The sequence below is a fragment of the Corapipo altera genome, unplaced genomic scaffold (genome assembly GCF_003945725.1).
Source record: "Corapipo altera isolate COAL_440 unplaced genomic scaffold, ASM394572v1 23b, whole genome shotgun sequence".
In the NCBI taxonomy this organism is placed as follows: domain Eukaryota; kingdom Metazoa; phylum Chordata; class Aves; order Passeriformes; family Pipridae; genus Corapipo; species Corapipo altera.
The window spans coordinates 10,865,401-10,891,931 of record NW_020884885.1 but is presented as its reverse complement, the minus strand read 5'-3'; the positions used below and the strand labels follow the sequence as shown (position 1 = coordinate 10,891,931).

General features: G+C 46.2%; 2 protein-coding genes across 10 annotated transcripts in view; one reads left to right on the top strand and one right to left on the bottom strand.

The window, feature by feature from the left end:
* The window catches only part of TSPAN18 (tetraspanin 18), a 119,542-nt gene extending 103,378 nt beyond the window's left edge, over positions 1 to 16,164 (top strand). For all 7 annotated transcript variants that reach the window (XM_027642012.1, XM_027642006.1, XM_027642011.1 and 4 more), the window contains 5 exons: positions 1,298 to 1,372; positions 7,154 to 7,252; positions 8,553 to 8,732; positions 11,547 to 11,630; positions 12,649 to 16,164. In XM_027642012.1, the coding sequence (XP_027497813.1) occupies positions 1,298 to 1,372; positions 7,154 to 7,252; positions 8,553 to 8,732; positions 11,547 to 11,630; positions 12,649 to 12,696 (486 nt within the window). In that variant the 3' untranslated portion in view covers positions 12,697 to 16,164. The remainder of the gene's footprint in view (positions 1 to 1,297; positions 1,373 to 7,153; positions 7,253 to 8,552; positions 8,733 to 11,546; positions 11,631 to 12,648) is intronic.
* A 106-nt stretch (positions 16,165 to 16,270) lies between these two features.
* Positions 16,271 to 26,531, bottom strand: part of TP53I11 (tumor protein p53 inducible protein 11) — a 25,356-nt gene continuing 15,095 nt past the window's right edge. For all 3 annotated transcript variants that reach the window (XM_027642016.1, XM_027642015.1, XM_027642014.1), the window contains exons 2-7: positions 23,961 to 24,332; positions 22,799 to 22,857; positions 22,181 to 22,229; positions 21,646 to 21,742; positions 20,937 to 21,038; positions 16,271 to 19,989 (exon numbers count right to left, since the gene is read on the bottom strand). In XM_027642016.1, coding sequence (XP_027497817.1) covers positions 19,856 to 19,989; positions 20,937 to 21,038; positions 21,646 to 21,742; positions 22,181 to 22,229; positions 22,799 to 22,857; positions 23,961 to 24,089 — 570 coding nt within the window. In that variant the 5' untranslated portion in view covers positions 24,090 to 24,332 and the 3' untranslated portion in view covers positions 16,271 to 19,855. The remainder of the gene's footprint in view (positions 19,990 to 20,936; positions 21,039 to 21,645; positions 21,743 to 22,180; positions 22,230 to 22,798; positions 22,858 to 23,960; positions 24,333 to 26,531) is intronic.

Here is a 26,531-nt window from a genome sequence, read left to right as displayed (position 1 = left end):
AGTCCTGAGCTCTTTGATGTTACTGAGGGCTCTCCTGCTCTGGGAGATGTGTTCCCTTCAACATTCTTTTCCTCTCTACTTGAGTTTTGCCTCTGCCTGTGTGCCGCCAGGCAGAAGGATCTGAAGTGGGACCCTGCAGGAATCCCAGCACTCCTGGCTAGGAAACACTCCACCTGAGTGCTCTGGGTAGATAAGGGAACAGCACCCTCGCAGCAAGATGTCGTTCCCTTTGGGGATGAGACCTCTTAAGTGCATCTGATTTAATTCTGTGGGGTGGGTGGTGCAGGCACAGTGAATCACTCGGGCTTGGTAACATCACCGAAACAAGGTGCCTGTAAGTAAGACTGAAAACCAGACTTTTTAAATTGAAGCAGCAGAAAGCTGCAAGGGCAACAGGATGAAATAAAGTTTAAGATGAACAGCCACATGCCTCTCTGTTTTGCTTTCCTTTATTTTTCCTAAAATTATGATGACATAAGTGTAATGGTTTTACTTCAGACTGGACGCCTGTTTCTCTTTTACTACCACTTAATCTTCTAGCTGTGCTTTCTGTCAAGTCTGCAGTGTGCCCTTAATTTAAGGATATCAATATGCACACTTTGGATACTATACAAAACATGGATGATTCTTCCATTATCAAATGTCATTCTTATGGTGTGTTATCAACTTTCTGTACAGGTTCTGTGTGGTTATTACTTAACTCAGTGCAATCCCATTGTGTGGAGGGAGATATTAACCAAGGCTAATTATGTCCTTAAATGAGGAATACTCTAAAGAGAGTCCATTTTTGGTCACAGGTTTAAATATTTGAGTATATATCCCATCCCACTGCCTCCCTCCATAGAAAATAAGATGTGATCATATCACAGTAAAATTGTGTTGTTTATATTGTGATGAAGGGTGTGTCTGCATATGCATGTGATGCATGCACTTGTGTCAGGACAGTTTAACCCTGTATGAGCATGTCTACGATTATATAACTTCTTCCATCGAAGCAGGCCTTACTGGTTTAGCCCGGTGCAGATTTATCAGGGGATGCTACAGGTTTTGTAGCCTTATTTGCTTCATTAGAAGCAGGCAAAAGCATCACAAGCTCCCATGTCCTGTGAGGAGATTAGAGAGGGACTGTATGTGCTCCACGTGACTGTCTCATAGGTTTTTTTTAGTTGTCAGGGGAAAAAAATTTCCTCAGTTATTTTTTCCATCCCTTCGGTGATTAGCAAAACCCTGTATTCCCACTACCTATTACTCACATGTAATGCTGTCTGTGCTTTTTTGTTTATCTTCTCTTTTCCAGTTCTTCATGTTTATTTTGTTAATCTTCCTGGCAGAGCTTTCAGCTGCAATCCTGGCTTTTATCTTCAGAGAAAATGTAAGTATCCAATGGTGGGCAAACTGAACTTCAGTGGGATTGTACACAGCTGGAGCATGGTGTTAGATGGTGGTTGATTTGTTTGTAGAGCAACTGATTGTTTCAAATACCAGCAAACTTGCTTCATTGCTACCATCAGACTGCAGAACTGCCAGCAAGTCAGGGAATGCTAACTAACCTGGACTGTGCAGGGTGGATAGTTTGCATGCACCAGGGGGCTATTTATTCCTCGAGTTTTTTGGGTCTTTTAGGGTCTTCCTGACTCTCTTGCAGCCAAACAGTTGAACATTCCATTACGAAGAACCTTTATAATAAAGTCACACTAACCCTAAAGGCAACTATTTTTCTTTCAGTATAGCATGTGTTTAATATTACTATTAATAGAGAAAACTCCTGTTTTACCAGGAAAGCCAATGCATGCTGTGCAGTGCAAAAGCTCTCTTGAGAATCTTCTAATCATATTCCTTCTGAATTTCCATATTGTAATGTTCACCAGACTTCTATCAATGCTGCTTGCAAGATATCCTTCCTGACCTGCCCTAAGCAAGTCTCCCTATGTCCAGTTTTCAGTCCCATCAGTGGTTCCCTTGCATATTGCCCTGCTTAGAGTTTAGTCCTTCTCTCCAAAGCTTCATGTGATGTAGCCTTACTCTACTCTGCTGCTATGCATATTATTAAATGGCCATCATCCCTCCCCCATGCTAGTAGTAGACTTTTATTACACTAGTAGTAACCACAGTCTCATTTCTTTCTCTAAGCAGCAAAGGTTTGTGTATTTATGTGTTCACATATGCCAACGAAGAGCCTGACTGAACTAGGTCCATCCTTCTCTGAGTGATGGGTGTGAAAGTAGATTGGTCAGTAGAGGTGGTCACTTGTGACTGTTAGTATTTATTTTGTTTATCTGGCTTCCACTGGTAGTATGAGAACATACAGCACATTTTCTGTACTGAATGTGAGAGAAATATCGTATGAGCATAGAAGGGCCATGTATAATGATGCTTTTCTTGAACCAGGATATACTTTTAATTTTATTTATATAAAAAGCTTTTGATACAAAAGAATCAAGACTTAGGAAGCTCACAGCAAGACACCATGGTGTTTGTAGGATGGGCTTGGGGGGAGGTAGTGAGAGGATTTTTTCCCTTTATAAACTGATTTTTTTTGTCTTTGCCTCAGATCTGAAGGCAGTGGGGAAGGGATGGCACTCTGCACACAGAGTGGGTGCCCCATTCCAGCTTAGGTTTTGAGGCCATGCCCTCATGGGAACAGCTATAGCTTCATAAATATGTTGCAGCATGGGGGCTCTGGTGTATTCTGGCCATTACAGCTCTGCTGGTTTAGACAATTCCTTTGGTTCAGTACAAGTAGCTGACCACACACATAGAAATGCCCTGCAGGCCCAGATATAAGCTTCATGACAGAGAGAATACGCTCCCTGGGGATCAGGGAATGACTGTCAACTGACAGCTCCCACCTCTCATCTTCTCTCTCAGAAACTCGTAAAAGGTACAAGAAACTGCCCAGTCGTGCTGCAAGTCCTGAGTGCAGGGTGGCTGTGTTCTGTGTTCTCCTCGCTTACAACCTGCTCCTGGGCAAAGTATCAGTACCTTCCACTCCCATGGGAGCCACAGGACATGTAAGGACATGTTATCTTACAAGATAAGGTCACAGTGGCTATTCTACTGTAGCATCTGACGGTGTTTTGCAAGATAAAACTTGAAGGGGAACAAACTTCTATCTTTCTTGAGTTTATCTTCTTGTTTGTATCATCACCTTCCCACTCTGTCAGAATGACTGAAAGGAAGGGCTTAAATGGGAAGGAATGAAGAACGTCAGATCCCAACATAGATGGCTCTGTGCAGAAGTCAAACTCGGTCTGCAAATTCTTGTGGTTTGTTCTCTCCTCAGGTTTGTTCTGAAAAAAGTACCCCTTGTTTTGGTGTTGCAATGTATTTTGGTGGTAGCTTCTCTGGCCTTGTAAGTACTTGTGGCCAATTTTGCTGTCACCTTGGGGTTAGGGTGAGGCTAGATGGCTGGGCAGGATGTCCATAGGCACAGAGGTGGTCTTCCAGTGACCCTGTGTCGGGAAGAATTCTTCACAGTAACAATTTAGGTTCAAGTTCAGATGTGCTTTTCTCTTGCTTGCAAAACAAATTACTTTCAAGGCATGAGGTAGTAAATGCACATTTAGGCAACCTGAATTTCTTGGAAACTTACCGAGAAGGATTCTGGGATGATCATTGCACCAGTCCATATGGCTGTGGTCTCACTGGGTGAGTAGAATGAGAAAAAAGATACACTTTATCTGTTTGCTTTGCAGATAATGTTCAGTACAGCTTTCTCCTATGTAGTGTTTTACATCCAAACTAGCTCCCAAACACTCAACAGGGTTAAATTATTAATTGCTGAGGGAGTGAAAGAAATTAAGAGACAAAAATATAGGAAAAAAGAGACTTTTTCTGCTGAGAATTGACATTAGAGGAAGAGTCAGTGAAGCAGAGTGTGGTGGTGGAGTGAGTAAAAGTGGTGTTTGCAACGGTGAGCTATTGTGATCTGCGAGTCCAGCTGCACTTCCAATGAACTGTTTAAAAACTTTCTCTGAAGAGGAAGGCTACTGTTAATCAGCTATGGGATTTCCAGACTTTCTCTTCCTTTGAAAAGGAGATTTTGGGGGGGTTGGAGAACCCTTTTTCATCTATAAGTTCCCCCATAAAAAAATGACTTCCATGAACACTAGAGAGATGCTATGAAAGGTCAAATTGACTCCATGTATAGGAATTGCTTTTTCTATGCCCTTCAGAAGTCTGGATGGGAAAAAACCTGGAGGGATATTTTACTTTTAGTGGATTGTTCTAGCATCAAGAAAATGGGATGGTAGGAGCAGAAGAGTCCAGTGGTAGACCTTTGGATAGAGTTTGGATTTTTAACTGCAGTTCTAACATTCGATAAGCAAGTCGCTTTGGTTCCTGATACGTCTATTTCCTCAGACATGAGGTAAAAGCTAAAGAATATGAACCTTCCTCAGCTGAGTGGACGGAGGTCTCTCCAATGGAAGGCACTGTGGAAGCGAGAAGTGCAGCACTGATGACTGTACCTACAAGCACTGTACTGTGTCACAAACATCAGGATGCTCCAGGCCAATGCAGATGGATAGGAGTGGGTTCTGTTTTCCAAGCAGGCACTGTGAAGGCAGCTTCTTGCACAGTATTCAGTATTCTTAAACAGAGCACTGCATGAGAAGGTTGTGCCCTTCCTGGGCAGTGCCAGCATGCATGCACGCCTGTGTTGTGCAGAAATGCCCTCCTTTTTCTAAGCCCTCTTCATCTGGCTGCACTGATCCCAGCCAAGCCATTTCTTGAACCAGTGTGACAAAACAGCCACACTTCATTCACTGGCATGTAAATGTATGCATGGATGTGTTGTACTGGAGGCGTCACCCCCAGAACAGTGAGAGAAAAACACAGCTGAACAGCTCCTTATTGTTCATGGCTGTGGCTGGTACAATTGTGTTTTTCCAAGTATGTGCAAAGATCTAGTTTTATTAGTAGGTCCTTTGCTGCCTTCTGAATGGTTCTTGCCATAGCACTCCAATGTGCATAGACTTCCTCAGGGTTGGTACTAGTTTCAGTGAGAGGGATGCCATGGGCATGGCTGTAGAACTGTCTTATTTTATTGTCCTCTTTTTTTTCTTTAGTCACATTTTTCTGAACTTCAGATATTTGGAACAAGCAGTTATAGAGCAACAAAATAGAATCAGTTATTTTTCTGGTAAACTTACCCTTCCAGCCCACGGCTCTGTTTTAGGCCAAGTGTCGTAAAAATCACACACAAACTCTGAACAATTTCCTCTGGGATTGCTGCTGTCAAAATAAAAGTTTCACTTTATATTTAAATTACTCTTTTGTTTTAGACCCCGACAAAGGCAGCCAACTGGGATTATTACCAATGGTAGTATCAGTTTCAAAGTCTGTGCTTCAGGACCAGACAAGCATCAAAAAAATGTGCTGCTCTCTGCAGGGTTGGATTGTGTGTGGATAAAGTACACAGTGAAAGGAAAGGAAAGGAGAATACTGAGGATATATTTCAGCTTCTTCTAACCTGACCCTCCCTCAGTGCACCAAATTCCCAAAGCAAAAATGCTGTGTTCTCTGGTATTTTAATAGTCAAAAGCAAAAAAAAAGAGTTAATATCTGTCCCAAATAAGTCATTTAGGAATTTAGCATCATATCTAATTAAAAGGTAATGAGATTGAGCTACCTGCATGATTCAAGTATTTGTGACAAAGTTTTACCCAGTATTGACATAGTCATTAAATCTGGCCTTCATTTCTATTTGTAAAAGAGAAGTTAATATTAAGTGGTATTCAGGGTCTTTAAAAAAGTCACCACAGCCTTCTCTTTTTTTCCTTAGATTTTGTCAGTTGCAACAGAAACAAACAATTTTGTGCTTGTGTTTTGTGCCCACCCATAGACTTCATACATATGCATGTGTTTGTGTGATATTTCATGTTGCATATAAAGAACCTGAAACCAGCTTGTAACAGTATATGTTACTGCATCAGCAGCACTGTATGAACAACAAGGGAGAGTAAAGAGGGTATTTTTCAGGCAGCTTAATTCCTGATCCTGCAAATACGCAACATTAGAGCAGTGCTGTAGCCAGCCAAGTCTAGCCCCCTTCACTGCAGCTTTGCAAATGGCAGAAGATTTGCCTGTGTGGATCACAAATCATAAGGTATTTTGAAGAAGGGACCACACAAGTCAAGACCTATTGGGTGTCTGAAAAGGAGATTTCTTGAGGTTTTCATCTTGAACTGACAGAAAGGCAGCACGATTGAACTGGGGTGTTCAATTTAACAAGACTATTAGGATTTTATATTTACTATTCCTCCAGAGAGTGATCCTAAGTAAATGTAATTTCAAGGTGTCTGACTTTTTGAGAAGACTCTGAGCCAAATTGTTTGTGCATTTTTTTCTATTTTACTGTAAATGTAAACAGGAGTAAATGAAATTCCACCCATTTATATTGCTGGCCTTAGGAAAAATGTTCAAATTATCTAAGTCCTGGAAATATAAAGAGGGTTTTTTTCTTCATGTGTGTGGGTTAGTTTAACTAATCTATAGCATTGTCAGGGAAATGGTGTTTTTTTCTGATTCGTAAGCTGACTTTAACATTTCCTATTTGTTATATGTTTTTTACTTCCTTTTCATTCCCAGAAAGTTTCATATTAGGGCTTCATTCTGCTCTCTCACACATGGAAGTAAATTCAGAGCAGCTCCCGTGTTGTTAGTAGGAAGTTAACTGGTTTGAATGAAAAGTGGGGGGGAAATCGTGCTTTAGTTACAGATCTCGTAAAGCACATTAAGTGAAACTACTATTTCAGTGTGGATTTGAAGATAATTCTAAACTCTGTTTTAGGGTCTGTTACAATTTATGAAATACTTTCAAATAAGGCTGAAAATTAAAAAACAAACAAAAACCCAAACCCAAAACCAAACCAACCAACCTTTAAGTGTTAACATTATCCTAGAAGTACAGGTATAATTCAATCCCTGATTTTAATGAGCAACAGTTTTATTCAACAGGTACCTTTCACCCTGGATATAGTTATGGTTCAGCCAGGGGCTTTTCCCATGTTTCTCCTCTGAGGTTAGCAAAACAAAGAACAAACCTAAAACAACGAAAGAACCCCCAGCATTCACAGAAGGGAGCTTTGGGAAGTGTTTGGGAAAGGTGTTGGCAGTAGCCTTTACATTTCCACTTGTGTGTGCATTTCAGCTGACCAGAGAGTTTTTCACCAAGGAGCTGAAGAAGCATTACCAGAGGAACAACGACACAGACGTCTTCTCTTCCACCTGGAACTCTGTTATGATCACAGTAAGTCAGACCATGCCAGTTTCATGCTGCCCATGGTCAGTGGCCACCAACACGGTGCTCAGCCCACACCCTCAGCTCACCCAGGGCCAGCCTCCTCCCACCATCCTGCTGCGTCAAGCCTAGCACCGGGGCTTGTGGCGGCGGTTGGAGGGAGGTGAGAATTTGGCTTGCAGCCAGTCTTTCTCAAATGGAGCTGCCACCAGTCCCGAGACACTCCCACTAACTGTATCAGCTTTTGTGTTTTGCCAAAGCCCAAGCCATTTGACCTGACTGACTACCCCCAGGTTTCAAACAGTGGGCACAGAAAGCAGTGGAGGTGTCTGCGACTGAATATCACTGCATTTATTCTGGGCCTTTCACCTTTCAGACTACTTCAGAACTATTCCAGCCTAGCAGCCAAAAACTTGTGCTGACTAATGCTCTTTTGTTAGCTCTTGTGAAGTGAGTTGGTAGGTGGCAGCTTAGGCAGGAGTGTGCCTAATGACATATTTTCACTATAAAAATATTAGCCATCAAAACTGACTTTGTTATTACACTCCTAATTGGGCAGGTTACAAGTTGACTGTCATTGGAATTGCAGCTGTTATTACCTACCACAAGAAGTTCTCTGTGTGTGTGTGTGTGTGTGTGTGTGTGCGTGTGTGTGTGTGTACACATGTGAGCTTAGTGCTCAGTACACCCCATGGTGTTATCTCTTCAGGGGTGAAAAGCAGGATGTCAGGCTCTGTGGATGAAAAGTCAATTTTAATCTTAAAAGGAAAAGATGATTGCTGCTCTTCATGCTGATTCAGGACTATAATAAAGACATTTCCTTTTGCTGACTGAAAGGAGACAGAGTATGACTTGAATCCTTAAAAAGGACCTGACTGGAATCCTAAAGAGAGACCTTACTTGAATCACCTAGCAGTGCCTTTGAGCAGCAACAATCCTGGCCATTAACTATGGAGAGAATGGGAGCCTGGATTGTACTGCTGGCTCCCTTACAGACTTGCTGGGTGATCTCAAGCAAGTCATTCTGGATATGTTCCAAAGCCCTGTGTAGTTTGTGGCAATACTCTCAGTAGTACCTTAGAATCTACTGTACGACATGGAAACAGTGGGACTTTTTATAAAGACTTTGATGAAGCAGAAGCTCCAAGGTACAAGCACAACCCACTTTCTTGGAAACAATAGTTGTTTTGTTTCTGCTTTGGCTAAAGCTTTGATCCTTACAAGAATAGATCTTTGGTAGATTTCTTGTGTCTGCTTTCAGAGCTAAGCATCAATTCTGTCTTCCTTTCTTCTCTGTGCCTCTCCCTAGTTTGCCTGCTGTGGAGTGAACGGGCCAGAAGATTTTGAAGCTATCCCTCACCTTCCACACTCCTCTTTGGAAAAGATGACTCCGGAGGCTTGTTGTCAGCGAGAGCTCCAGAGCCGGGAGGGGATGTTTGTCAACAAGGAAGCTTGCCTCACAGGCATTGAGAGGTTTCAGAACCGACAGGTAAGGGAGGCCGAACACTAGGAAAAGGACTTTCACAGTGGGCAGAGAGATGGCTGCAGTGGTCATGGGTAACCAGTGAATCTGACACGTCCTGACTGTACCTCACTAATTACACTTCTGCTGACAGATCTTGAAGCGATGGCATATGTCTGATTTTGAAAATCCCCTTTCATTACATACATTGCTAAGTTCATGTTGTGCTTAATATGAAGATTTTCATATGAGACTGAGAGGTGAGGTGGAAATTTATATCAAGTTTTACTGTGTTTCTGAATGTCAGAACTACCTCTGAGAAGTTAATTAGCAAGCCAGCACAGGTCAGTGAGAATGGGTTGGACCTGACTCTTACTGGCTGCAGTAGTGGCTCCAATTAGTTCACGAAGACTCCTAATCAACATATGCAATCAAGAGATCAAGAGTTAAACAGCCACAGGAAACCATAGCTGTTTTCCAAGGAAGACAAATGTTGGAAAACTTTATTTCTCTGCTTCTTTACTCTTTACAGTAGAAAAAAGGCATTTCTTATAGCAGTCTTCCAGTATCTACAGGGAGCCTACCAAGAAAGCTAGAGAGGGACTTTTTACATGGGCATGTAGTGTTAGGACAAGGGGGAATGGCCTCAAGCTGAAAGAGAGTTTTAGATTAGATAGAAAGGAAGAAATTGTTAACTGTGAGGGTGATGAGACATTGAAAAAGGTTGTCCAGAGAAAGTTGTGGACACCCCATCCCTGGAAATGTTCAAGGCCAGGTTGGATAGGGCTTTGGTCTAGTGGAAGGTGTCCCTGACTGTAACAAATGGGTTGGATCTTTAGGGTGATCTTTAAGGTCCTTTCCAACCCCAACCATTCTATGGTTCTATTCTATGATTCTTTTGCCAGGCCTCTCAACTTAGCAATTTTTCACAATACTAGACTGGAACAAGACAGTTCATCCCATTGACACTGATTCTACAGTCATGTTTCCTTACGATGTCACCAAGACATGATGCTTAAGAAACTTTCTAGCAAAATTCCTGATTGTGTTCACCTCAGCATTAATAAGCCAACCGAGCTCTGTACTGACCCTATGTACAAGCCTCCTTCTCTCTGCAGACTAAGCAGTGGTCCTCTTTTCAGCACTTGATAGCAGATTGTGAAAGAGAGTAAAGGAGTTTGGAAGCAGTGTATGAACTCTTCCTTGACTGGCAGCTGGAAATGGTTGGCAAAGGCACCCTGGGTGAGAGATCATAGCAGACAGCACTGTGCTGCTTCTGCCAGGTCTGATTGCTGTGAGTAGATGGGGAGGAGAGAGATGACAGACAGTGGGTCAGGAAAGAGAAATATATTGAGAAAGAGGGTTAAAGTTTTCCCTGAGTGGTGATGCTGAGGCTAACCACTCCCATGGAAAGGGAAGGTTTCCTGCGAGCCCATGCCACCCCAGAGGTTTGGTGGGAGATGCCATGTGCAGAGTGAGTGCCATCAAGCACACAGTAGTGCGCTTGTGTAAAATAAGAGAGGCAATCCAAAGCAACCGATGGCTGAATTGAGGGATTCCTGGAGCAAAGTCAGGCTCTTAGGATACAATGCTGATAGGACAGTGCTCTCTGCCCTTGTGCTCACCCCTGTTTATAGCCAGCTGAGCAGGGCATGCTGGAGGTTGGGTTAAAGTGTGAGTTCTGGCAAGCACACAAACATTTTGTTGCTGGGCTGGATGCTTTTCTTTGAAAATTTGACTGAAACATGGCTGGAATAGAGCTGGTGCTGAGTGGTCTCACATTGAAAAGAGCATAGCTTTAACAGGTCAGTTAAAGCTGGTGGTCTGGAACCTGTGGATCAGCCTCATAAGTGGATGCTCTCCATGCTCTCTTTTTCTCTCTGCTGGTTGAGCCTCACTCGCACTGAGCAGGATCTGGCATGAACACCAGTACGTAACTTTGTGCTGTCTTTGGAGTTCAGACACTTTCATTACAGATGGAAGGAAAAAATCAGGTGACTGAAACTTCCCAGCAGTATAGATGGGATTAAAATGTATATGTGAAGTATATTCCCAGTGGAGAGGAAGCTACTTTTCGCACTCCAGTCTACTTTTTTGCTTTTTGTGTGTCCTGTTTGCAGAAATTTCCCAGTGGGTTGGAATTTTAGGCTGGGAGAACTGAGGCCAGGATAAGCTGATGATTTCCAGAAACATCCTAAAACTTTTGCAGGAAGACCTACCAGCTGTTAATTGTGTGAACAATAATAAATTACATTAAAGATTATGGTGGCTATGCTTCATAAGTGGAAGAATTGCCATACTGGATGGCCATGAGTTGTTAATGAAATTCTTCTATAGCCAGAAGATCAGTAGGTGTTCAGCTATGGTCTTTTGGGGAAAGGCACAGAGAAAAGGTCCTGGGCTTCTAAAGAGCTGCTGGTTGTGAGAGACGATTCAAGAATCTCCTGCCTTGGTTTAGATAAGTCATCCTTTTCTGTAGCCAGCCTGGGTTGTCTGTCACCTGCCCTGAGTGTCCTTCCCTCTGTGGTTAATCTCTGTCCTTTGCAGATGGAGTTCCTCTCTGTGCTGCCCTGCAAGAACTCACAGTTTCTCTTGGTCAGTGAGGGATTGGGGGTGTAAAACACCCCCATCACACTACAGCAAAACCTGCCCCTCCCCAGCACTGTCCTGTGGGTCTCTGCCTCCTGTGCTGTGGGGCTGGGTGAGATGGTGAGAGGGAGCCATGCTTGTGGTGCCTGGGTGCCTGGGTCTGAGAGCATCTCATGTTCTAATGAGGGCTATGTTGTAAGAACAATGCAATGTACTGCTCAGGTGTGTCTCACCACGTTTTGTCTTTCCTAGGGCTGCTACACTGTGATCCTGAACTCCTTTGAGACCTACGTGTACCTTGCAGGAGCCCTTGCCATCGGAGTGTTGGCTATTGAGGTACTTACTGCTGTTTGACAATAAGGAAAGCAGTGTCAGTAGATGTCCAGCAGTGAGGCAGACAGGCAGGTGCTCCCCCTTGCCGGGGAAGGTGCTCTGGCAAAGTTCAAGAAGGTCATCAACTTGTGGGTTTAATTGCCTGGAAAGAGATGAGTGCTTGATCCTTTGACACAAAAAGGCAAGGAAATAACCAGTGCCACACGCCTGGAGTGCCACCTTGTGCTAGGCCAGCCACAGAGCTCATCCCTGCCATGCTGGCCACAGGGGCTTCGGGAACCCAGCGCTTGCTCTGGACCCCACTGTCACTGCCCTCATTGCAGCAGCACCCCAAAGCGGACTGATCTGTCACTTGGTTAACATGTTCAAACTCTGCCTTTGCTTTAAAAGCTTCTGTTTAGAGCCTAAAACTGTATTGGCTACAGAGGCACTGTCCTGCATTACTACCTGGCTCTTTGGTGATGTTTCTGAGCAACAGGCTTCCACCAGACATGGTATTAGCCCAGAAGTGACGTCCCTGTGGCATTGCAGGGGCAAGGCTGGGTGCTTTTGCAGTCCCCTGTCTTGTGCAAAGGAGAGGGACCTGGGCAGAGAGCCCAAGCACCCTCCCGCAAAGTCTGTGCTGTGTCCATCCCAGGCAGTGGCAACGATGTACAGAGCGGGGATTGTGGAACCTGCTCTGCTGTAACACCGAGGGCAGTTTGGGAATGAAACAAGGCTGCTGCTGTAGCCACTAACAGTTTGAACAGGGCTAGGGGGAAGGGGTGGGCGTGGCGTGGGGAGGTGTGGGGAGGAGCGGAAAGAAGGGAGGGATCGCCTTTAGGAAAAAAAGTTTTGCCACAGCCTCCCCTGGGTGGTAAGAAGGGTCCCCCCTCACTGCATCACTGACTGCTGGTCAGGAGGGAGCAATAGGGGTGGTCCCAGGGCTGGGGGGGGGCTTTGCTGATTTTATGGAAGATGCAGCTGACTCTTCTGGTTCTCTGTTTTGTTTTTGCCCTCTTCTTCCCCCACCTCTTCCCAGCTGTTCGCCATGATCTTTGCTATGTGTCTCTTTCGAGGGATCCAGTAAGAAATGGCCCATGGACCACCATGTTCCCCACATGTTCAGAAGAAAGAAGGAAAATCAGAAGAAACAAAATCTGAAAACACCCAAAAAACTTTATTTTTTTTAAAATGGGATAGGGAGGGAAAAGAAAAAAAAAAAGGAAAAAAGAGGGTTGTAATATATGAATGACCAAAAGGATTGTACTTCAGGGGCTGGAACTTTGAGGTGATGTGCACTACACTGTACACCGGACCCTTGCCCAGAGCCACCCGCAGCAGCCACGGAGCAGGAGCCCAGCACAGCTGATTGCACTAGAGACTGATGGAACCAGTGGAGGGGGCGTGGGAGGATGAGCACAGCTGCCTCTTCCACAAGGCTGAGCCTACCATGCACGACTTCATTGTGCTTTAGACATGAAAGGACTGAAGAACAGACACACAAGGGACTGGATAAGGCAACAGGTTAGCCTTGATTGTCCAGGTGGGTTTGAAACAAGTGGTGGTGGCTCATCTAAGTAGGTAGTCATTGTTTGCATGATTCTGGCTTTAATTTCCAGCCACAGAATGAAAACACAGATTCTTCAGTGGAAGCTTTGCCCTTGTCATGTGAAACTTGTCTGAGAAATCTAGCACTTCAGTGAGGCTGGCTTTTCTCCAGAGCTCCAAGCAGGGGTAGCATGATCTAACTTGGCAATGGGACTCAGCGAAGGCTGGCTGAGGGTCAAGAGTTTGGTGCCTACCTTTCTGTTTTTACTAAGATTTATTGTTCATTGTTGTGAAAGAGACCAAATGGTTCCCTGCTGTGTTCCCATCCCCTGGGAAAAATAATGGTCCAGTCAAGAATCACTGACCTGCTGCCTTCCTGAGAAGGGGAGGATAGAATCTTTAAATCTGGTAAGCTTTTGCCTTTCCCTTGATACTTGCAAAAAAATGGTTTATGGTGCTCTGTTAGCATAACTATTTACAGTGGTTCCTACATCCTTTCCAGCCCTAAGGGGAGGTCCAGTCATGGTGCTGGATGGAAGAGGCTTAGGTTTGTCAAGCATGCTGTTTGCCTGGAACAGTCTGTTGGCATCATTTCTGCTCAGAGAATTTCCCCTGAGATTCTCTCATGGGCTCATGATGAAAGTAATCATCAAGCCAGAATTGTTTTAGTTGAGAGTGTTTCCTCCCTTGAGACAGTTTTTTATTTAACTAACATGTCATCTACTCAATCATTTGGAAGTGAATTTGAGAAAGATGCCTGGGACTGGACCTTAGTCAGAGATTAAGCTGGAGCTTCTGAGGCCCCAGGCAGGCTCTAAGAGCACCCAGTCTGCAGACAAACTGCTCCAGCTGCTGCTCCAGTGGTCATGGATATCAACTCAGGCAGGTCGCTGGTTTCTCTTCTCTGGAATCATCAACTCCTGTTGCCTTAATTGTTCATCTAGTCACCCTCTGACCCCAAACTCATTTTACGTGGGGGAGGATAGAAAGGGCTGTGGTTTCTCCTTTAGCTTAGGTCTTTTTACAGATTTTATAGGCTCAGATTATGTGAGCACACTTATACAGGCTCAAATCAGCTCTTCTGAAAGCTGTAACCTCTGGCAAGGAAGGAGCTGAACAGTAACCTCATGTCCTGGCTTTGCAGCTGCAGGAGGTACATCCTCTGGCTGTTCCCTTACACCCCTGGGGCTGTGTACAGACTACACACAAGAGAGAAAAGCACTGCACAGACTACAGGCAAGAGAGAAAAGCAGCAGAAAGCCTAGGCCATAATTGACAAAGATCCTAGCTAAATATCCAGGTTGGGGAATCAAGATACTAAAGAACAGGAAGGAGGCGTTAGAAGTTTTTCCATTTTCTCTTCATTTGAGAACAACACTTTATTCATCAGCAGGATAGGGCTGGGCAGGTAGAGCTGCAGCCCCCCCATGCTGCAGTCAGCATATTCAGCAATGAAACAGGCGGCCAGGGCTGCTGAGCAGCCCCAGATGTTGCATTAAACCTTGTGGAAAGCTGTTCTGAACTATTTCCCTCTAGACCTTTTTGTAATGAGGCATTGTAGCATTAAATTCTGGTCTGTTGTTTAATAAAGGAAAACAGTTTGGTTAGCCAAAACCCAGCAGTATTTGTACTGGACAGCAGGTGCTGCATTTAAGATAAGAAATATCTGCTGCATCTACTAGTCTCGTAGGAAATGGGTCGAGCAGAAGGTGAGCTTATCTGTTCTCCTTCTGCCTCAGGAGTTGGTGTCAGTTACTGTTCTAGGAGAGCAAATCCCAGGGAAAGAACAAAACTGTCAGAAGAGACAGTAATTTGGCTGGAGGTTATTTGAGAGAAGTAGAACTGCCTCCCCCAGTCTCCAGTTTTTTTCTTTCCCCTTGGTTTATTATGCAGAGTCCTCAGGTCAGAGCCTGGAAGGAAAATACTCTTAATTTGCGCACGGTGGGTGGTTGAAAGGGAAAAAAAAAAGCCTTTAAGCCTTTTTCTGCCACCAGTGGCATGGGAAGGAGGAAAAACTGCCAGAGCTGGGGGAACCAGACCAAAGCAGTCAGAGCACTAAGTACTGAATATACACACCTGAAATAGGATCTCTGGGGCTTGTTTCTCTTTGGCTTTCCTAATTCTGTACTCAGTGCTTTGTCTGTTTTTAGCTTTCTCACTTTCCCTCTCTCCCAAATGGTAGTCCCTCAATCTTCAAAAGGATCTCCTCTTCACCTGTTATTCTGGGCTGTGCACAGCTGTTTCTCCTCTCTTACCTTGTCTGATCCCTCAATGCTCTTTGCTGGGTGAAGACTTCAAATCCTCTCTGTAGGCTGGCTTGCATGCCACTTGAAACATAGCTCAAAAGCCCAGCAAAGGCCAGGCAGCATCAATATGTGCAAGTCTGACAGTGGTAGTTGGTAACATGCAAAAAGAATTTCCCTCAGGGGAATTTAATGAACTAGCAACCCTAGAAAGCAGACTCCCACTGTATGGCAGAGCGTGTAAATTTGTTGGTTTTGTCCCTTGGTTATGTGGCTGCCCCCTCTGTTGTACAGTAGTTTTCAGAACTGTAGGCAGGAAAAGCAATTGTATTTTTATATTTGTTTTTAACAGCTCTGGTGAATAGTCTGGGGTCGGGGGCTAAAGGTAGAGTCACTGCTCACTGGAGAGCTGTGGGCAGGCTGGAGACCAGATAGAGCTGCTGTGCTGCTGCCTCCTTTGCTGTAGCACTGTGACCATGGCCCAAGCACCTTGGATGGAGTAGAGAGGAGCCTGTGCTTGTGAGCCCACAGCCCCTCTCAGCATCCCTGCCTCCTGGCTGTTATTTAATGCTCAAATGACTGTCACAAATGCCTGGGAAAAGGGCTGGCGTGTGAAATAATGTTTGAAATCTATTTTAAAAAACTGTAAATGTACTTTTTATTAGATAGTGGAGCTAATTTATCCTGTATTCCCTACTGTAATGCTTTTTTTATATGGAAAGGAATTTTTTTTTTGGTAATATAAACCAGAACACAAGCCTGAAGCACTCTGTGCATGGGTTTTTTGTGTGCATTTCTTAAAAAAAAAAACAAAAAAAACCCCAACAAAAACAACAACAAAAAAAACCCAAAACAAAATAAAAGATATTGTGACAGTGAAGTGAAACAGCTTTAATTTTCACTATTTGCTTGGTGTTCAGTACAGTCACTTTCTTACCATAGGAGAAATAAACTCAAGTACAGCAGCTAAAATGAGGTATAAATTGAAGTGTCCCATTCTCCCCTGCACCACCCCTCCGCCCCCACCCCCCCATGTAAAAACCCTTGATCAGAAAGGAGAGGCCAGATTAGGACAGACAGAGCCTCTCCTTTGTCACCAGCTCCAGTTTGCCAGATACCAGTTAGGCATAAATGCGGTGATGTAGGGAGTTATGTGAGTGATGAGCTTTCTTCACCCTCCAAAGTGAGGGTTCTGCAAATGCAAGGGTTTAGGTTCATCCCTGGCAGAGAAAGGGGGTCAGCCTTAAGTCCTGGCCTGTGCCTGCTTGGAGCACAACCCTCTGGGGAACAGACTCCTAGCCCTGCACAGCACTGTACAAATACAGGTACTTCACTGCAGTCTCCCTTGGGAATGACACCAGTCCAAGGCCTCTCTCACAGTATAAACAGATAAGGAAACTGAGGCCTGTGGAGACAGTTTTTTTCTCAGATCAGTAGCAGAGCCTGAGGTGATGCCTCAGGCTTTTGATCCCAAATTATGTGCTCAATTGCCACGTTCAGCTATGATGCCAGCGCTTCTGTCATTAGGGACACTATTCTGTACAAAATTTTTCGGCATCCTCCTTCCTTCTCCCTCATTCATAAAAGGGTGAAGACAACCAGGTTCAGTGCGTTTCTGGCAGTGCTGCAGATGCTCTGCCTGGGCTTCATCTTCAAGCCACCCTAAGAAACACCCTCTTAGACCTCCCCTGCTACCCATTCACCACCTCCAACAGGCCTGGTCATGTTTCTCCTGCCGCATCTTGCTGATGAGAAGGGACGTGCCAGGGACCTTAACTTAGTTGTAGAAGAGGTGTAGAGCCCCAGTCCATTTCCATGATTTCTACATGGTCCGGTGATAGCAAGATGGAGCAAGAAGCATCAAAATAAAACAACTTCTTCCATCTCTCCACTTTAAGGACTAGGTACCAAGTAGTATGAAATCTTTTAAGTGGCTACTCCCCCAGTTAACTGGCAAACCTAGAAGTGGCTGATTATTTCAAGTTTTGCAGAGGCAGCTACTAAGCAGGGGACCAGAGGAATCTGATCTCACCTAATTTAAAGCTACTCTGGAAAGCTGTAACTGCTTCCCTCACCCTCCCACACCTGATTTAACCATCAGGAAGTCTTTGGAGAACTGCTCTCACAGAACACACTAACTCATTTCTCTCACTTACGGGATGATATTTTAAGGTACACTAATCAAACCAGAGTCATAACTAAGTTCATAGGACCTGTGGCCAACACAGATGGGAGGCAGCATTAAGAAGACCCTCCATTTCCTTCTTCTGCAAGATTGCTTTTGCTGTGGTTTTCCTTGTCTGTCCCAGAAACATAATTTCTCCCTCCCCCCAAACCAACCATCAATCTGTGTATACATTCATGTGACGCCCCAAAACACAAAGAATCAAGCTTCACGTACCTATGCCAACAACTACAGCCAAAGTGCCACACTGAGGCCATTGCAGCTGCCCATGCAGGTGATGCACAGGGTGAGAGCAACAGCCACAGCTTGCCATGCTCCAGCTCCCGCACATAGCACCACTTGGTCTAATTTCTGATACTCTCCAGGCTGCATTTGATCATTACCTGCCTCACAGGTAAAGGTTTTCCTCTGAGAGCCCAAATCTTCCACCTGAACAGGAACACTCCTCTTAATTAAAAGTTTTAGTTGCTCAGTATAATTTTTTGACATGCTGAAAGCAGCTTGACAAGTGTGTGTTCTTGGGAGGCTCCAGAATTTAGCCTGCTGTTGGATGTTGCCTCTCTACTTGATCTACTTCTTAGGTAAGAAACTAAGTTATTGTTGTGATGTTTCCAATATTCTTACCTGATAGGCATTTTGCATGGCCAGTAAGTACAATGCACACAGTGTCTCAAGCTTATGTAGCTGCTTCTAAATGCCAAAAGCACTAACACAACATACAATTTACTACCCACTACCTTCTTCTAACTCTACTAAGATATTAAATAGCAATAGCCATAGATCCCAGTCTTACCAGTAGCTTGAGGGTTGTGCACACAAGCAGTTCTGTTTGTGTAGGCATCTTTCTACTGGGATTTTGGAACATCAGCTCTATTACAGAGCATACTCTGATCCAGTCAACAGTAGTGCATGAGTAAGAAGTCCATATCCTGTACACACACCTTCTGGCTTTAGTCCCACAGAGAATAAACTGCCACCTCTAATTGTGGACAAGCATAATCCACAAGGAAAGCGCTAGGAAGTAGGGCAGCCAATGCTGTTAAAGCCCAGGAGGTGTTGAAGAAACTGCCCAGTGAGCACTGAAGTACTAAAATCCGGCCTTGACAGAACCAGAAAAGGCAATGATGCCTTCATATGCTCCACTCCTTGCTGTTCTTCATCCCAGTTAAATATCTTAATGCTACAAACTTTGGTCCTCTCTTCTCCAGGTCAGAAGAGACGTGATACCTGCATATCAGCAGAGTTGGAACACCATCTCTCACAGCCATCTCTAGAGGTTGCTCCCTGGCCCAAGCATCTGGACTGATGCTCGCTCTGCTCTTACTAGTGCTAGCCTCAATGGCATTCCAGCCCCTGCCTAACTAAAACATTACATGTGACCTCACACCCACATCTGCTACTACCATCAGTAAAGCTGCAACTGCAGGAACTGTTTCAGGGTGAAGGGGATAGGACCCCAGCCTACGAACTTCATGAAACACAAACAAGGGGATGTCTTTGTGCTCAATGGGCTATTTCCAATAGCTTCCTTCACTTGTCCCATCTTGTAGTTCAAGCTGCTCCACTGTTCCCAGTGTTGTCACTTTAGTGGGAACATGCAAGGGTTCTCCCTCTTCTTTTGGTATATCTCCTGCAAAGCTCTGCACAGCACCTGGTGCAAAACTATAAACTACACAAAAATGCACCTCTGGCAGCAAGGAAAGAAGAGCTGTTTGTAAAGCACTCTGTTTGACCCCATCCAGCCCCCAGCTACCTAGACAGTCAGTACTTGCTAAAAGGGGAATGGGCTGTACACAGGGGCATACACTCCATCAGGCAGGTGCAAGGCTTACCAAGTAGAGTAGCTGAGTCCTTCATTGGTTGTCTTACTGCCCTGTCTCCTCAGGGATTTGGTTTCAATATGCTGGCCTTATTTTGTGCTTTGTTCTATCGGGTTCAGAGCCTGTGATCCAATTGGCCAGTTCCTCCCAGAAAACTGGCTTTTTTTTCCCTGAGCCTGCCAGGCCTACACACTTCCCTGAGCCTTCCTCCTCCTGCTCCTCACCTCCTGCAGAGAGGCTGGGGGGTCCCACCTGATGCTGCTCCCCTCCATTTCAGCTGGCAGTGCTACCAGCACCGAGTTGCACACTGATTCATGCCGGTAAAGAAGGAAACTACTTTAGAACCAAAAGAGACTAATTAAAAACTAAAAAAAAAGTTATAATTATAATGCAAAATTACCGACACAAACTCCCCCCTCCCACCCTTCCCATAACAAAAAAGCCCAGGAATTAGACTTTCTTGGGACGACGTCCAACTTGGTAATAATAATAAATGCTGATGATAATGAAGAGGACTCGGCTGACCAGGAGGAGCACGGCACCCGTGGCTATCCGGCTACTCTCAGCGAGGGAGACAGTGGTAACTGGAGAAGAAGGAAAGAGACAAGGCACAGGTTGGTGATACAAAACCACAAAGGAACAAATAGCACAAAGCTGTTTTCTGCTGCCCTCTAACGCAGTGTCTTGGCAAGAGCTGCTGATCCTTGTGAGCGCAGGAGCTTTCAGCACAGGCTTACTTGCATGCACAGTGAATCTTCACTTGCTTGACTTTACAGCCTTGCAACCAGTCACGAACTCCAGAGCTCTTACTTACAGAAACCCTCCTTTAAAGGCAGACCCACATTCAGGCAGCCACAGCCTGAAATGGTCACTTGAGCAGATGCGAGTTTCCATCATGCTCAGGTGTTAAATGTGGGAGCCACATCTTCCTGAGTTTGCTTTGTGGCTTGAACACTTCAGTGCTGATAAACATTTCTCAACTTTAGGAGCATCTACAAAACATGCACAGTCCACACACACTGCCTCAATTGAACATGTCTCTTTTTTGGATACCAACACGTAGCCCATATCTAAATCAGCATCACAGTTCATGAGTTACCAATACACACACATAAGAACCCCCTTCTTTGTTAAATATAGATAAGCTCCCTAGAAACAGCTAAACTGTTATTCTCTGTTTTGGTATGACTGAACATCCCCCTTTTTAGTGTAGGTTGCTACAGTCTTTTCTTGTCAGACCCTGCATGTAGGCAGCCTGCTCCAAAGATGAGTGCTGGCTGTGAAGGCCAGGACATTTTCAGGAAGAAAAATAAATGAATTGTCAAAGGGCAATGTTTCGCCCTTCAGTGAGTAACCCAGAGCAGAGGCTACTCCACGTAGGAAGAAAAGGGAGAGTAGCTGGCTGGGAAGATGCTCCAATACTGCTCACACCGCTGCCCTGCCCACCGCTGAGCACCGTTCCCGCCCGGCAGGTACGGCAGCCTTCGCATCCTCCTCCTCCTCGTTCCGGCCGGAGCCCGCAGGCACTCACCCAGGAACTGCACGGCGAAGTAGCATGCCTCGGCCAGCAGGCTCCAGCGGATGATGGCCTTCTCGGCGGTGTACAGGGCGTTCCACAGGATGAGCGCGATGCCTGCGAGGGACAGCGTACCGCGCTGCCCGAGGGCCGGGGCGGCAGCGGGAAGGGGCACCGCGCCCGCCCTCCCACTGCCCGGCGCACACGCCCCGCCCGCCGCCGCGGCGCTTCTCGACAGCCCCGCGCGGTGCCGCTGCAGGACGACGGTTTTCCTTCCCAAACCATTTCTCCAAGCTCACCTCACCTCCTTGTCCTTTGCCTCCCACCTCTTGGTTCCCTCCTGCGATGCTGCCGCCTGCCCCACCTCCCCTCCCACTCCCACGGGTGCACCTTGCCCCAGCCACAGCCCAGCACCCCTCGCCTGGCCCAGCTGCAGGCTCCTTTTGCTGGGGTACTTGGGGTGCTTTCCTAGGTATTCAGAGAATGCACAGACCTTTTTTCTCCTACGTGCAGCAAGCCTGACTCTGTGCTAGGAAAAAGCAGCAGTAGCCAAGCTTTTCAAAATACACCTCAGCAATTTCTTTGCTAACAGCAGATATTCTGCTCTCCAGCTACAGCTCGCTGGCTGGCTGGGTATGGACTTTGTCCCCTCTTGCCCTTTTGGCCTCCTGTCCCCTTATTCTACGGCAGCCATGTGTCCCCAGTACAGTGGCACAGCACTCACTGAGGAGGGCTCCTCCATAGAGCCGGATGGGAGTCTTGCTGCTCACCGATTCCTCCTCGAAGATGGCATTAAAGAGCTGGTCTGGAAAAGCGAGGGCCTGGCAGAGGCAAGAGAGAGACTCAGCAGCTTGCACTCACCAGGGCCACCAAAATGTGTCCTCTTAAGCAGCAGCGCTCCAACATCATATCTTTCTGGGATTGGAGCCACTGGCCCGGAAACTGGAAATTAAGGAGGTGCAAGAAATATCATCATGTCAGCTATGGGCTGCATGGCTGGTTTCTATGGCCTAGGCTGCCATGCTGTGTGTGCTTTATGACCCTGACTATGAAAGCAAACTCTGGTGATGGGAACAAACTGCCAAGGACACTGCTGGCAAAGCCCATTACTGAGACAGCGAGGGTAAAGGCCTCACAGGGGAAAACAGTAGCTGCTAAAGGCAGAGGAAGAAGATAAATGCCAGGGGTCAAAGAGCCATGCTGGGGCACCCTTTGGCAGTCAGGAGCTGGCAGCACCCAGGACCACATCCCTCACTCACCATGATGGCGACCCCAGAAAACATGACGGCGGAAACCAGCTGCCAGACCCTGTATGAGAGGGAAGATAGAGGACCCAGCGTGAGCTCAGAGGTGATCCCATCACTCATACTTCACAAAGCATTTCTGTCTTCCTGCCCCTTCATCAGCCTTCATCCTTTCCCCTTGCACAACTGAGACAGCCTGAAGCCTCCCATGGTAGGACTCAGCTTTTCACATCCCACTAGCTCCAGCCTCAGCATGCACACGAGCTTTGCTGGTGAGACAGAGCCAAACTCCCCCTCACCCAAGCAAAGGAGGGAAGTAACCCTGCCAAGAGGACAGTGCAGAGCAGGGTCCCCACAGGACACACCTGTCACATAGGAGACGAGGAACTCCTCCAGCCCCGCATAGTCCTTGTAGTTCCCAGCACATGCTGTGAGACAAGAACTTGCAGGCCTTGGGCTCATTTATGGGGGAAGAAGGCAGAACCAGTCTGATCCTACAGCCTCCAAGAAGCTTCTGCAGGGAGCAGTGATGCTGGCATAGCAGCAGAGCAGGTGTCAGGAGCCAGAGCTGCCAGGGATGCTGTGACAAAGGGCCCTCAGATGACCCAGCTTCAAAGTGATCCAATATCTTACCTGAGCCCCAGTGGTTCCCGAACAGCAAATTTGATTTCATTTCCCAGTACTTGGCTAATCTGAAATTCAAATGAAAGGCACAAAGTCACTAAGCAGATCCCTCCCATCTTTAGGCAGTATTTGTAGCCCAAAACCACATACCCAAGTCCATGTGGGAGTTTATCTCTAAGAGGGCTGGAAGGAAGAGGAGGAGAACAAGGGATTCATCTGTGACCCCTTGCTCCCAATACCTGCCAAAGGTTACCCTGATTTCCACCAGGAGCTGCAGCCTCTACTGCTTCCTTACTGGGATCAATCACCTGCAGCATGGGACTGGGGCAGGGTCAACATTAACTCTTGTCACCTCTTACCTATGTAAGAAGGGAACTGACTACTCGCACACACCACCTGCGTGTCAAATCCTGATGGAGCACAGGCTCCAGCAGAGCCCTTGGGGTGTCACAGCATCTGTCCTGCTCTCATGTCCACACAGCCCAGAGCAACGCCTGGCTGTGACCATGAGGATGGGCAAACCATGTGGGTGGGAAGACTACATAGACCAGCACCAGGGAAAGGTACTGGGGGACCTTTTGGTTGCAGAGAGCTCTGTGCTGCCCTCCACCCACAGGCGGGAACCAGGCAATCCCCCGCCAGCAAGTTCTCTACAGAGCACTGGGGACAGGACTCTTGTGGGGCACACCCTTGTCCTCCAGCTCTGGTGTATTAGTTAAACAGGTTGTTTGTTTGCAATTCAGGCCTCTTTTGAGAGGCACTGCTTAAACTGCTGCTCCAGTGTCCAGGCCACTGGCTGGTAGACATTGGTGGTGCCATGGTCTTATAGCACCAGCTCCAAGTTAGCTCATAGGTGTCTCGGCAATACAATGTCAGGAATGAATTAAGGAAGCTTGAGGGCAGAGCTCACCCTATTACCACAAAAAGCAATGTTAGGCAGCTCCTGTTCACCCAGCAGGCTGCACGGCCCATCGTTGCTCAAAGGCAGCATTCCTTGTGCCACCACCGCCTTCACCTTTCCCTTTAGAGGAGCCTTATGGAGCTGGGAGCCTGTTTTTGCCAAAGTGGATGCAGAAAATAGATGCCGAAAAAGCTCCACACCACCTTACTTTGCCCAGCAGAAGGTCTCTTTTCCATCATTACTGCAGGTTTCCCTCTCCTCTGGCCTCACCTTTGAGCGATGGACCTCGCCGTCGTCATCCTCCCCGCCGACCCCCAGGATCTTGCGTGTCTTCAGCCTGCTCACCAGGTCTGTCTGGCTGTGCTTCTTCATCAGCGGCGGGGGCTGCTTCGCCGCCATGGTGGTGGCCCTCCACCACCAAGTCCTGGCTGCAAGGTGGCACAAGGAGGGTGCAGGAAGCGGCTCTGCCGTCACATGAAATTTCACGAGGTTTGAAAGAAAAAAAAACCCACCACCGCCACAAAATCTTTCTGTTAGGCTGGCAGATGGCTCCTCATTGCAATGGGGCAGGGAGCCCTGGGAACAAGGCCCAGCCCCACCTACGGATAGCTCATCTCAGGCTGATCCTGCCATCACTGGAATCTGCCATGGGGGGAAAGAAAAAATCAGAAAAGCATGGCTTTAGTGTGGGAATTTAGTTATAAATGCTTTTGACCTACAAACGATAATCTGGTCTATCCTAGCATGAGGCAATACCCAACAGTAACTCTTTGCTGTTTCCCAGATTAGGAGAATTAAATGCTTCTCAGACTAGGGGAATTAAAGTCATTAAGTGATGCTTTGCCTTTTGTCCTTTCCCATGTAAAACATCACACCCTTCAGCTGCCATTTCAGGCCAAAACACAAACAAGTCTCAGGTATTTATTTGTGTCCCACCTGCCTCAGCTGTTGCAGTCGCATGCAACATCATGCATGAAAACATCAGCCCCTGGACAGCAAGAAGCTAGAGGCATGACTTCCCTTGAAGATATGTTGCTTTTGGGAAACAGAAGATGATGGCAACTAGAAACTACAAATATTGCCTGGGATAAGTAAAGACAAAGGCAACTGACAGAAACTGTGATGGAAAAGATAACTTCTGCCTTGGTATGGCGGTATATAAAGGTAGAGGTGTTGCGTTCCATGAAATCACTCTGTATCATCTCACAATCATAAAACTCTGGGAGCCCTCAGTTTGGAAAGCCTTTTCTTCCAATTTGTCTTCATTTCATCTTGGTTCAGCTGAAAATAAACCCCTTTTTCCATTTGCTGCTTCACCCTCCCAGAAACCTACAGACAAATGCTCCTAGGCACCAGGCAATGCTAATCCAGCCCAAGCAAGCATCAGGCTCAAGTGCCTTGTGCCCCAGCCGAGCCTTCCCACAGCTGCCCCAGGAGGAGACAATTTATGCTTAAGTATTTCATGAGTCTTCAGGGAGTAATGAAAATGAGGTGGTAGTTATTTTGGCATTGTGCATACCAATGTTGTCCCACTGTCTTGCAAGGGATTTCCCTCTCAAAGGAAAACCCTTCTCTGTGGTGGTTCAGACAAGAACGGCCAGTCATGTCTGCAAGTGCCCAACATAACTCTTTCTGTAAGGCAAAGTTAAGAGGTCTCGCTAGGACTCCCATGATTTAATTAGACCCTTTTGGCAGATCAAGAGGCAAAATGCTTTTCAGTGAGCCAGTTCAGCTGCTCAGTGCTTCTTTTGGATTGTAGGGGGGGTTGTTTGGATGTGTTTTCTTGCTCTGATTCCACTGAATAACTAAGCCCAGGTTCCTGGAAAGGCAGCACAGAGCCAGGTGCAGCAGGCAGGGTCTAGAAATATTTCAGAAGTAGGACAATGGAAAACAACCACTTAGGAGGAAGGTAGAAGCTGTATATTCATGCCTACCCTCGAGCACAAGGCAGGAAGCTCAAATGGTAGCTGACAGTAGAAAAGTTTGAAAGATTTATCATGTCTAGAATTTGCTGACCCAAACTGTCACAATGAATTGTTTGTACTCAAATCTAGATAATCTGCACATAAAATCCACCCCAAAGCCAGAGTGATACATCAAAAAGAAAAGCTTGACTCTTTTAATTTCCTTTACTACAGTTTTTGCAGTTCTTCCTGCTCCTGTCTGACCCAGACTCACAAGGCTGGATGCTGAGCAGTTTCCCCACCAGAACTGCTGAAACCAGAAAAGACATGTTGCTGTCGTATTTCTAGTCCAGTATTTTCTGATCAAAGCTATCCATTCCAATCCTGAAGCAACACACCTCTGGTGAATGCTCCTCTCTCTCACTCTGAGCCTCAGGACCACTCTGAGGCCATCCCACAGCCCTCATACAACCCAAAGCAGCTTCTGGAACACGAGGAAGACAATCCCAAATGAAGGGCTGGCACATGATGCCCCAGGTATAGCAGGCTGTCAGGAGGACTCTCACACCCCTGTAAAAGTGCTGGGTACCTATTTGGCCACTCTCCCTCCCTGCGTGCTTTGGTGTGGAGCAAAGCCAAGTCCTTCCATGAAGACTTGATAGCTGAGGGAAAAATCTGCAGAGCGCCTGAGCAGCAGCATCCTTCTGGCTCTCCTCAGGGATAAGAGACCTTGAGGCTTGCTGGTCTTGATAGGACTTGGGGTGCTGAGTATGCTGGCCATGCCAGCCTAGCACTTCTTGGTTTCTTGCTTCTTTCTTGGTTTCTTGCCAGGGAAAGCCTGCTGCCCACATCTCCTGCTCTGGCTTCATGGTCAAAAATGGCAGAGAAAGGGAAGGTGGAATGGGAGGGAAGAAAGAAAACAAACCAAAGGGAGAAG